At 41.8% G+C, this 12,500-nt stretch overlaps 2 protein-coding genes across 5 annotated transcripts in view; both read left to right on the forward strand.

Moving 5' to 3' along the window:
- Nucleotides 1–348, forward strand: part of necap2 (NECAP endocytosis associated 2) — a 5,793-nt gene extending 5,445 nt beyond the window's left edge. The window contains 1 exon segment of the mRNA XM_058762077.1: nucleotides 1–348. This exon segment is cut by the window's left edge and continues 512 nt beyond it. The gene's annotated coding sequence lies outside the window, so the exon portion shown is untranslated.
- An 848-nt stretch (nucleotides 349–1,196) lies between these two features.
- The window catches only part of LOC131531368 (rootletin-like), a 31,410-nt gene continuing 20,106 nt past the window's right edge, over nucleotides 1,197–12,500 (forward strand). Inside the window, exons 1-12 of one of the 4 annotated variants that reach the window (XM_058762075.1) lie at nucleotides 1,197–1,313; nucleotides 2,866–2,992; nucleotides 7,914–8,056; nucleotides 9,077–9,268; nucleotides 9,347–9,406; nucleotides 9,688–9,788; nucleotides 9,867–10,032; nucleotides 10,477–10,583; nucleotides 10,666–10,893; nucleotides 11,090–11,180; nucleotides 11,351–11,437; nucleotides 12,468–12,500. The exon at nucleotides 12,468–12,500 is cut by the window's right edge and continues 126 nt beyond it. In XM_058762075.1, coding sequence (XP_058618058.1) covers nucleotides 7,922–8,056; nucleotides 9,077–9,268; nucleotides 9,347–9,406; nucleotides 9,688–9,788; nucleotides 9,867–10,032; nucleotides 10,477–10,583; nucleotides 10,666–10,893; nucleotides 11,090–11,180; nucleotides 11,351–11,437; nucleotides 12,468–12,500 — 1,200 coding nt within the window. In that variant the 5' untranslated portion in view covers nucleotides 1,197–1,313; nucleotides 2,866–2,992; nucleotides 7,914–7,921. Of the gene's footprint in view, nucleotides 1,314–2,180; nucleotides 2,451–2,865; nucleotides 2,993–7,913; nucleotides 8,057–9,076; nucleotides 9,269–9,346; nucleotides 9,407–9,687; nucleotides 9,789–9,866; nucleotides 10,033–10,476; nucleotides 10,584–10,665; nucleotides 10,894–11,089; nucleotides 11,181–11,350; nucleotides 11,438–12,467 lie in introns of those variants that run through there. The other 3 variants (XM_058762072.1, XM_058762073.1, XM_058762074.1) reach the window with 3 other exon arrangements.

The following is a 12,500-nucleotide window of genomic DNA, read 5'->3' on the forward strand; positions in this document are numbered from 1 at the left end:
GGATTTCTTTCGTTTCTTTTAACGTTCCTCTTGTTTTATCTGTGCGTCATGTGACCTCTCTGACTCAGACTGCTATTTCCACTCAGATCAGGATTTGAAGAGTTTGTTTTATGTGTTTATTAGCAGATGATTTTTCACACTATATATTTTTAACTAACCCCAGACTTTATTCGCTTTATTTTTCCAGGCGATTACAGATTTATTCTTGATATTGTCAGTAATTAAAGTCTGAATCTTTCCTTCAAGTGCCTTTATGAAACACCTGTAGAATGTACAAATGATGGTTTAAATATATATATATATATATACACATTTATATATATGAATAAACCTTTTCCTTGAATACAGTGTCAGCTATACGGTTTATTTTTTGGAGTATACTGATTCATTCAATTTTATAATTTAAAATAAGGCGCTAAATGTGACACAACCTCCACTTGCTGACGTTCTCAGGTAAAATCATTCATGTGTGTTTTCTTTTATTTGCTTAAAGTTACTATAATTATGTCAAACTATAGCAAGTATGTGACATGTACGAAAGCCAGGTAATTGCGACTTTTTTTTATCTCGCAATTCTAACTTTTTTTTAAAATCTGAATTCTGAGTTTACTTAGAACAATTGTTTTTTTTTTCGCTATAAAGTAAAAAATAAAGGTAATTGCGACTTTTTACCTCACAATTCTTTTCTCACAATTACGATATTATATCTCGCAATTCTGAGTTTACATCTCACATTTTTAGAATTGCGAGATTTAAACTCACAATTGCGAGAAGGAATATCTGAATTGTGAGATAAAAAGCTGCAATTACTTACTTTTTTTTTGCGTAACGGAAACGGGCTCCATACATATGTGCTCATTAGCATAAGTAAATAAACATGAGCGTGTGGTGTTACCATGGTTGCGTTCTGTTGTAGTTTCCGGTGTGAATGAGAGCTACTGATTTGTCAGGTGAGTTTGTACATAAGCTGTCTGTTCTATTAAACATTAAGCAAAATGAATATATGCACAGATTAGAATTAATTTATTGAATCAGATGTCTTAATGAGTTCAGTCGTTCTCGTGCTGGTCAGTGTTATTTAACACGCAGAAGTACACGTCTGCAGTAGTATTGTGTGCTAATATCTGAAGCGAATCCCGGGTTTTGTGTGTAAATCCCGATTCTTCTTTCAGTTCGGGGTCTTTTATATGCGCGGGAAGTAGGTGTGACCCCGGAAAGAGTCCAGACACACACAAACACGCACACATTACCACACAAACACGTCCATGCAGAGAATAAAGCGTGTTTAATGCGGAATTAATGCCATTTTGCCGGTAAGATCCCGCGTGATTTGCTCCCCGTTCGGCCGTGATTTGTGTTTAACGTGTTCGCGGATGAACGAGTGAAATATTAATAAATGCGATCGATCGCTTGTTATGAGTGTATTAACATTATATGTTAATTAATTCTGCTGTAAAGCGTCGTGTCATGAGTCTCGGGTGTTTATGCAGCCGGAGGTTTCTGGGGTTTTGTTGTGTGACGTGTTTGACGTGTGTTTAAAGATGTACGTACAAAAATAAGTACTCAAAAAGATGAACTAGAATATAAAAACCAACATGTTATAAAAGCACCTGTATTTGTGAAGGGTTTGATGATGTCGGGCGGTGGAAGAGAAGAGTTAGTTCCTGTCAGAGATTTAGTTCCTGAACGCCACAAATACTGAAAACAACCAGTTAAACATATTAATCAGAAGAATCGACTCGGGATATATTAAATATATAAACTTTTTGAGTAATTCCTAAATTAATAATCGTAATCTCTGCCGATGATAGTTACTGTGTGTTGATGGGGCTGTTGTCATGGTGATGGGGTAGTTAGTACTGTTTCAGTGTGGACTGATAAATGTTATTGGTTGTTTTATTTCAGCTTTCTTTCTTTTTTATGAGTTAGTTTATTGTAGGTGTTTTATGAGTTTATTGTCGCCGTTTCAGTTTCTCTTTTGAAAACTGCGCATATAATCTCAGTCAATCTCATTAAAGCCTCCTGCTCTCTCTCTCTCTCTCTCTCCCCCTGTATCTGCGTGTCTCTCTCTCATTCCGTCTCTCTCTCTCTCTCTCTCTCTCCCCTGTATCTGCGTGTCTCTCTCTCATTCCGTCTCTCTCTCTCTCTCTCTCTCTCTCTCCCCCCCTGTATCTGCGTGTCTCTCTCTCATTCCGTCTCTCTCTCAGTGTGTTCGCGGGTCTGATCGGGACAGCTCGGAATAACTGGATTATTATCAGGATTCGTTTATGAAGTGGATTTCTGTTAGTAAACGCGCGAAAGTCCGCGTGATTCGAACGCCCGAGCGGCGCGAGTTCTGTGATTTAAATTTTAACGGATTTTCCGTCTGATCCGGATGCTTCTGAAGTCGCGAGTTCGTCATGAGCGCTTCTGAGAACCCGACCGAGTCCAAACTCGAGGCGGTGATTCAGGTGCAGTGCGTTTATTTACTTCTGCATTATTATAACAACACACATACATTAGGTGTAAAATCAGTTTTCATATGGAAATTACTAATAATTTCACAAAATAATTACAAAGAAACGGGAAAGAATAGCCTACATTGAATTAAACATTTAAAAAATTAGCAAACGTAAACATAAAAGTAGAGAGACTGAAATTTTCTCTGTAAAACCTACTCCAAAAATCCTAAAAACATTTTTTTTTACAGAGTGTGCTTGAGTTGTGTTGGTTTAATGTTGTTTCAATGTTGTGGCATTAGTGACTCCGCAGGTGTGTGTTCTGATCTGATCTAAATATACAGCAGATCACCACTGAGACCATCTGCTGCAGACACACACTGGGACATAATAGCATTCTGTGTGTGTGTGTGTGTGTGTGTGTCAGAGGCTGGAGGAGAGCGTTCTGTCCGAGGAGAAGTGGCTGACGGTTCGAGGATCTTCTCCAGATGAACCTGCGGCTAGTTTACCGGCCCGTGTGCGAGAGATCGTCTCCAGAAACCTGAGCGACGGCGGTGAGACTCCTCAGACCTTCAGCACTCCGTCACTGAGATCCACACATCCAGCACTTCAGTCTGTCTGAGATCTGTCTGATGTCTGTCTGTCTGATGTCTGTCTGTCTGTCTGATGTCTGCTCTTCTGGCTGGACTTCCATCAAACACAGTCAAACCTCTACAAATGATTCAGAATGCGGTGCACGACTGGTCTTCAAGGAACCCAAAAGAGCCCATGTTACACCTCTCTTTATCTCATTGCATTGGCTACCAATCGCAGCTCGCATCAAGTTCAAGACACTGATGCTTGCTCATAGAACAACCACAGGCTCAGCACCGCCTACATGCACTCACTATTAAGAATCTACATCCCTCCAGAAGTCTGAGATCTGCTAGTGAGCGCCTCGTGGTACCATCACAAAGAGGCTCAAAATCACTCTCCAGAACATTCTCGTTCACCATTCCTGGCTGGTGGAATGATCTTCCCACCCATATTCGGAGTACTGGATCCCTGTCAATCTTCAAGCAACAGCTGAAAACTCATCTCTTTCGACACTACTTGACTTCAACCTACATAAAAAAAAAAAAAAAAAAAAAAATCTTTCTCCTTACTTATTCCTTCCCTTGCTAGCTTGTACTTATTTAAACAATGCCTGAGACTTGGTGTTACAAGCACTTCCTTTGTCGAATTGCCTCTTCAAGATGAATCGCTTCATGTGTTCCCCAAATTGTAAGTCGCTTTGGATAAAAGCGTCTGCAAAATGACTAAATGTAAATGTAAATCTGTCTGTTTGTCTGATATCTGTCTGTCTGTCTGATGTCTGTCTGTCTGATATCTGTCTGTCTGTCTGTCTGATGTCTGTCTGTCTGTCTGATATCTGTCTGTCTGATATCTGTCTGTCTGTCTGATATCTGTCTGTCTGTCTGATGTCTGTCTGTCTGTCTGATATCTGTCTGTCTGTCTGATATCTGTCTGTCTGTGAACGAGATGAGCTGGCCATCAAATACAGCGCCATCAGCGAGAGTGAGACACACACACACACTCACTCACACACACACACTGACATGAAAGAATCATTTGGAGAACCTGTTTAAGTTCATTAAAGAACGTCTTATAGTCTAGTTCTTCAGAAAGAACTTTACTTTCAGTCTCTAGATCGGCTCTAGATCAGGAGAGATGATTGACGGTCAGTCACACATTTACCATGTGGTGTGAACACACACACACACTGACATGAAAGAATCATTTGGAGAACCTGTTTAAGTTCATTAAAGAACGTCTTATAGTCTAGTTCTTCAGAAAGAACTTTACTTTCAGTCTCTAGATCGGCTCTAGATCAGGAGAGATGATTGACGGTCAGTCACACATTTACCATGTGGTGTGAACACACACACACACTGACATGAAAGAATCATTTGGAGAACCTGTTTAAGTTCATTAAAGAACGTCTTATAGTCTAGTTCTTCAGAAAGAACTTTACTTTCAGTCTCTAGATCGGCTCTAGATCAGGAGAGATGATTGACGGTCAGTCACACATTTACCATGTGGTGTGAACACACACACACACTGACATGAAAGAATCATTTGGAGAACCTGTTTAAGTTCATTAAAGAACGTCTTATAGTCTAGTTCTTCAGAAAGAACTTTACTTTCAGTCTCTAGATCGGCTCTAGATCAGGAGAGATGATTGACGGTCAGTCACACATTTACCATGTGGTGTGAACACACACACACACTGACATGAAAGAATCATTTGGAGAACCTGTTTAAGTTCATTAAAGAACGTCTTATAGTCTAGTTCTTCAGAAAGAACTTTACTTTCAGTCTCTAGATCGGCTCTAGATCAGGAGAGATGATTGACGGTCAGTCACACATTTACCATGTGGTGTGAACACACACACACACTGACATGAAAGAATCATTTGGAGAACCTGTTTAAGTTCATTAAAGAACGTCTTATAGTCTAGTTCTTCAGAAAGAACTTTACTTTCAGTCTCTAGATCGGCTCTAGATCAGGAGAGATGATTGACGGTCAGTCACACATTTACCATGTGGTGTGAACACACACACACACTGACATGAAAGAATCATTTGGAGAACCTGTTTAAGTTCATTAAAGAACGTCTTATAGTCTAGTTCTTCAGAAAGAACTTTACTTTCAGTCTCTAGATCGGCTCTAGATCAGGAGAGATGATTGACGGTCAGTCACACATTTACCATGTGGTGTGAACACACACACACATACACGCTCGATCTTTTGTCTGGCTCTCGGCGAGGTCGACCCATCTCCGTAGTAACGGCAAGTGGAATGTAGTGGAGTGGCATGTTGCCATGACGACTGTAAACAATGAGGGTCCATCTGGACGGCTGTGATTTATTCCGACGGTTTCACCATCAGTCTGAACAGGAAATGTTTACCTGTGATGGAGGTCGCCTGGGAGCTGTTTTATGGTTGCTGCATTTTATTAAATAATTAAATGTGGTGTGTTTTAGAAGAAAACACGCACTGTGTTCTTTACACACGAGCAGCTCGTGATCAGGGGTCAGATTTGCCAGAAATTCATATGGAAAAACTTCTTAACCACCATTTTATTCTAGCTTTTCTAACTTAAGAAAAACGTAATAGTATTTTGTATTACAAAAATTTAAAAAATTTTTTTCGCAAGATTGTTCTTTTGACAAAACTCAATAAGAATTCAAATTCTTGAAAAGAATCTTCCTAAAAATCATCGTAATTAACTTCCTAAAGTAAGAAAAGACTCAGACTTCTCTTAAATCCCCAAAGGTACGATTGATTTAATGAATTATTGGGTCATTACAAATTAATTATCTTAATTACTCAGAATGTGCGCAAGCGTTCTTAAGTGACACCAGTGACTGATAATGTCATAATTATGTGAAGCTACTTTTGCTGAATTTGAAATTCAGTAACAATTCTGCAGAAACGAGTTAGATAGGAGCTTGTTTTAATTGTTGCCTATAAGTATGACATAATTGCTAGGGTTTTTGTGTTGTAATCAGCGGTAGTTGTGTTGTGTGTTCAGTTGGAGCAGGTGCTGCATTTGGAGACGGGCGAGGAAGGACGCGACTCTCCCGAGTCTCGCAGTTTAGCGCAGCAGAACGTAGATCTGCGCAGACGTCTGGACGAGGAGCAGGCGGCGATAAACGCAAACTCACGGCGTATCAGGAGGGGCAGCAGAGACAAGCGCAGCTCGTGCAGAAACTACAGGCCAAGGTAACGCAAACACCGCATCTAAAGCTCTCGCTGCGCCTGCTTCTCTCGGTCACTGAAGCCCTGCGGTGCAAAGCCCATTCCAAATCATCAGTCCTCATTCTGCTGGATCTATCTGCCGCGTTTGACACTGTCAATCATCAGATACTCCTCCACTCTCTCATCACTGGCCATCGCTGGAATTCCACTTCGCTGGTTTGAATCCTATCTCACTGGTAGGTCTTTCAGGGTGGCCTGGGAGGGAGGTATCCAAAACACATACACTGGTCACTGGGGTTCCTCAGGGATCGGTTCTTGGACCCCTCCTCTTCTCCACATACACTACATCACTGGGTCCCATCATACAGGCACATGGATTCTCCTACCACTGCTATGCTGATGACACACAGCTCTATCTCTTTTCAACCAGATGATCCAACGGTAGCTGCAAGGATCTCAGGTTGCCTGTCAGACATCTCGGCATGGATGAAAGAACATCACCTCCAGCTCAACCTGGCAAAGACTGAGCTTCTTGTCTTTCCTGCCGCTCCAACTCTACAGCATGACATCACGATCCAGTTAGGTTCATCAACAATTACCCCATCAACTTCGGTCAGAAATCTTGGTGTAATCTTTGATGACCAGCTGACCTTCAAAGACCACATTGCAAAGACTGCTCGATCTTGCAGGTTTGCACTACACAACATCAGAAAGATCAGGCCCTTTCTGACGGAGCATGCTGCACAACTTCTTGTCCAGGCCCTTGTCATTTCTAGGCTGGACTACTGCAATGCTCTTCTGGCTGGACTTCCATCAAACACAGTCAAACCTCTACAAATGATTCAGAATGCGGTGGCACGACTGGTCTTCAAGGAACCCAAAAGAGCCCATGTTACACCTCTCTTTATCTCATTGCATTGGCTACCAATCGCAGCTCGCATCAAGTTCAAGACACTGATGCTTGCTCATAGAACAACCACAGGCTCAGCACCGCCTACATGCACTCACTATTAAGAATCTACATCCCTCCAGAAGTCTGAGATCTGCTAGTGAGCGGCGCCTCGTGGTACCATCACAAAGAGGCTCAAAATCACTCTCCAGAACATTCTCGTTCACCATTCCTGGCTGGTGGAATGATCTTCCCACCCATATTCGGAGTACTGGATCCCTGTCAATCTTCAAGCAACAGCTGAAAACTCATCTCTTTCGACACTACTTGACTTCAACCTACATAAAAAAAAAAAAAAAAAAAAAAATCTTTCTCCTTACTTATTCCTTCCCTTGCTAGCTTGTACTTATTTAAACAATGCCTGAGACTTGGTGTTACAAGCACTTCCTTTGTCGAATTGCCTCTTCAAGATGAATCGCTTCATGTGTTCCCCAAATTGTAAGTCGCTTTGGATAAAAGCGTCTGCAAAATGACTAAATGTAAATGTAAATCTGTCTGTTTGTCTGATATCTGTCTGTCTGTCTGATGTCTGTCTGATATCTGTCTGTCTGTCTGATATCTGTCTGTCTGATATCTGTCTGTCTGTCTGATATCTGTCTGTCTGTCTGATATCTGTCTGATATCTGTCTGTCTGTCTGATATCTGTCTGTCTGTCTGATATCTGTCTGTCTGTCTGATATCTGTCTGTCTGTCTGTCTGTCTGTCTGTCTGTCTGTCTGATATCTGTCTGTCTGTCTGTCTGTTTGTCTGATATCTGTCTGTCTGTCTGTCTGTGTTTCAGCTGGAGGCATGTCGTCGGGTCTGTCTCTTCAGGACGAGAACCAGGTTCTGCAGACAGAACTGAGTCGCGTGGAGGATCTTCTGGCTCACAGTCGAGCAGAACGAGATGAGCTGGCCATCAAATACAGCGCCATCAGCGAGAGAGTGAGACACACACACACACACTGACATGAAAGAATCATTTGGAGAACCTGTTTAAGTTCATTAAAGAACGTCTTATAGTCTAGTTCTTCAGAAAGAACTTTACTTTCAGTCTCTAGATCGGCTCTAGATCAGGAGAGATGATTGACGGTCAGTCACACATTTACCATGTGGTGTGAACACACACACACACACACACACACACACACACACATACACGCTCGATCTTTTGTCTGGCTCTCGGCGAGGTCGACCCATCTCCGTAGTAACGGCAAGTGGAATGTAGTGGAGTGGCATGTTGCCATGACGACTGTAAACAATGAGGGTCCATCTGGACGGCTGTGATTTATTCCGACGGTTTCACCATCAGTCTGAACAGGAAATGTTTACCTGTGATGGAGGTCGCCTGGGAGCTGTTTTATGGTTGCTGCATTTTATTAAATAATTAAATGTGGTGTGTTTTAGAAGAAAACACGGCACTGTGTTCTTTTACACACGAGCAGCTCGTGATCAGGGGTCAGATTTGCCAGAAATTCATATGGAAAAAACTTCTTAACCACCATTTTATTCTAGCTTTTCTAACTTAAGAAAAAACGTAATAGTATTTTGTATTACAAAAATTTAAAAAAATTTTTTCGCAAGATTGTTCTTTAGACAAAACTCAATAAGAATTCAAATTCTTGAAAAGAATCTTCCTAAAAATCATCGTAATTAACTTCCTAAAGTAAGAAAAGACTCAGACTTCTCTTAAATCCCCAAAGGTACGATTGATTTAATGAATTATTGGGTCATTACAAATTAATTATCTTAATTACTCAGAATGTGCGCAAGCGTTCTTAAGTGACACCAGTGACTGATAATGTCATAATTATGTGAAGCTACTTTTTGCTGAATTTGAAATTCAGTAACAATTCTGCAGAAACGAGTTAGATAGGAGCTTGTTTTGAATTGTTGCCTATAAGTATGACATAATTGCTAGGGTTTTTTGTGTTGTAATCAGCGGTAGTTGTGTTGTGTGTTCAGTTGGAGCAGGTGCTGCATTTGGAGACGGGCGAGGAAGGACGCGACTCTCCCGAGTCTCGCAGTTTAGCGCAGCAGAACGTAGATCTGCGCAGACGTCTGGACGAGGAGCAGGCGGCGTATAAACGCAAACTCACGGCGTATCAGGAGGGGCAGCAGAGACAAGCGCAGCTCGTGCAGAAACTACAGGCCAAGGTAACGCAAACACCGCATCTAAAGCTCTCGCTGCGCCTGCTTCTCTCGGACAGAACTCGTGTGTTTATGTTTGTGCAGGTCCTCCAGTACAAGAAGAAGTGTGCGGATCTCGAACAGACGCTGCTGGAGAAATCGACCGTGAGTGCCACACTTCCTGTCTCATAGGCAGGCTTCCATTACAGATTTGTGCAAAACCTTTGCGATATTTTATAAATGGCGATAAAAAATGTTGATGTTTCCATTAACCAATGTAATGCAACTAAAACGTAATTAATTTATTAATTATCCTATTTAAATCAATGTGATAAACGAGTTAGGTCATAAGTAATCTAAAAGTACTTATGTGTAACGTAATGGATTACATTACGAAGTATGATTTTTGTCATGTAATTTGGAATCCGTAACTAATCTGTGTTTAGGGTCAGTGTGAGGGCAGCAGTAACGGTCACCGGCGGGACGAGGATGAGCCGAGCAGCGAGCTGGAGAGCGCCCTCATCCGGCTGGAGGAGGAACAGCAGAGGTGCGCCACTCACTGAACTAACGCCGCGCTGTGAATCTGCAGCGCAAGCGTGTGCTAAACGTGTTTGCGTGTGTGCAGGAGCAGCGGCCTATCCGCCGTCAACGCTATGCTGCGGGAGCAGCTGGAGCAGGCCGGACTGGCCAATGAGGCGCTCAGCCAGGACATCCGCAGACTCACAGCTGATTGGACCAAAGCCAGGGAGGAGCTGGAGCAGAGGGAGTCTGATTGGAGGAGAGAGGAGGAGGTGGGTGTGGCCGTCTGCATCACTAGCTGCCTTTTCATTACAGATTTGCGCAAAACTAGTGATATTTTATAAATGTCAATTAAAAAAGTATTGTGAAATGATGGCGTTTCCATTAACCAGTGTTATGCGACTAAAACGTAATTTTTTTTAACGTTTTCTCAACCATTTATTTTTTACAGTGAGGTTATAGTACATTGAAGAATGATCATATGACTTTTTACGTACGCCATGTGACCTGTAAATGCGAAAAAAAAAAAACATTTCCATTGCAGTTTTGTGAAATATTCCTTTTTTGAATTGTCTGAAAAACCACCTCAAGCGAGCGTAAAAACGAAATTGATGCGTTTCCATATTTTCAATTTGCGCGATTTGAAGGGTAATGGAAACGCAGCTACTGGGACCCATTTGAAAAGTGGCAGAGTTTGACGCGGTGCGTTCGTTCAGTCTTTCCACAGTTACTTCAGCAGCGAGCACAGCCGTCTGCTAGCGCTCTGGAGGCAGGTGGTGGGCTTCCGCAGACACGCGTGCGAGCTGAGGAGCGCCACCGAGAGGTCGGAGCGCGTCACTGCACCCACACTACTCTACAGCTGAGGCGCGGTAAACACTGACGGTCTCTGTCTGTCTGTCCGTCAGGGATCTGTGCGAGGTGCGTAACGAGCTGGCGAGCGCGGCGCAGAGCGTGCAGCTGCAGTGCGTGAGCGTCTGCGCAGATCTGCGCCGCCGTGAGGACGGGTCTGCGCTGCTGCTGGAGAGAGAGACGGCTCAGCGCCTGCAGCTGGAGCAGCAGCTCAGAGAGACGGTGACGGAGATGATGACCCTGCAGGCCAGGAGCGACTCGGAGAGAGCCGAGCTCAACACACGGTCCGTCACTGCGCACAACTACACGCTTACTAACTTAACTAGTGGTCTGAAGGGAGCCCTGTGTAATGAGGCTGGTTAAGGTCTTTAATAATCTCAGTTTTGGACTAGTTAACCACCGTTAGTTAGTGTCTGGAGTGTTGTAAGTGCTGGTTAACGTTTATTGATTAAATTGTTTAAAACTGTGTGTGTGTGTCAGGCTTGCGGATGCAGTGAGAGAGCTGGAGCGTCTCAAAGCTCGTGTGGACGACAGAGAACAGGAAGTCACAACACTCAACAGGAAACTACAGGTACACACACACTCATCAGATTAGCTTTTGTCTAGTTCACATTATAATCTCTGCTGGTGAAGAACCGCCCACTTAGACTGGTAAAGCGACCAATCACAGATCAGGCATAGCAACACCGAAGCAATGTAGATGTGATGTGAAGCCTGATCATCAGATGTGTGTGATGCCAGGATCAGAGGACTCTTGAGGAGACTGAAGTTCATTCACTGAAGAAACACACTGCAGCACTGCAGAACACACTCCGAGACATCACACAGGTACAACACACACACACACACACACACACACACTTCACTGGTTGGTTACTGCATGATCGCACAAAAGATTGTTAAAAACATCATGGAGGCACTGGTGCTGAGAGCGCTGCACGAGCTCGCGGCGCCACCTGCAGGACAGTTATAAGTTATCATCTGTTAAATACAGTTGTGCTGCACAATATTTTTGTGGAAACAATGATACCACTTAGAGAAATTAATCATTTTATTCATCATGCATTAAAGTGATAAAAAGTGAGTGAAGACATTTAAAATGATTTCTATTTAATAAATGCATTAACACATTTAATTAATATATTTGATCAATGCAAATAAATGCTGTTAATTAAACTTTATATTTATAAAAAAGTCCTGAAAAATAAAGTGTATCACCATTTCCACACAAAATACAAAGCAGCAAAATAGTTTTCAACATTAATAATAATCAGAAATGTTTCTTGAGTCGAATAAATTGTAATGATTTCTAAAAGATCACGTGACACTGAAAACTGAAGTAATGATGAAGAAAATTCTGCTTTGCATCACAGAAATAACATTACATTTTATATTAAAATTGAAAAATTTTTTTTTTAATTTGTAATAATATTTCACAATATTGCCGTTTTTTAAACTTTTTGATCAAATAAATTCAGCCTTGATGAGCAGAAGATATTTTTCAAAATCGTTTAATTGAAATGTTTCCAGACTTTTGGCAGGTACTTTAATAATAATAACAATTCTATATACTTTACTATAATATATTATAGGACTTTATTACAATATATCATATTATGTTGTTATCATGATTATTAAATGCTGCTTTTTATTTTTTACAAGACAATAGTATGTATTATTACAACATAAGATGTCTTTTAATGTGCTAAAATATATATTTTTAATAATAAGTGTTGGGGGCGTGGCCTGTGGGTGTGGCTTGGGGCGTGGTCAGATTTTCCTTTTTTTTTTGTCTCTAGCTGATTACATGCCTGATTAATGTGTGTGTGTGTGTGTGTGTGTGCGTGTGTGTGTGTAGGTGGTGTTGTCTGACAGTGATGGTGTGGATGGA

Source organism: Onychostoma macrolepis, chromosome 22 (genome assembly GCF_012432095.1).
Source record: "Onychostoma macrolepis isolate SWU-2019 chromosome 22, ASM1243209v1, whole genome shotgun sequence".
In the NCBI taxonomy this organism is placed as follows: Eukaryota; Metazoa; Chordata; class Actinopteri; order Cypriniformes; family Cyprinidae; genus Onychostoma; species Onychostoma macrolepis.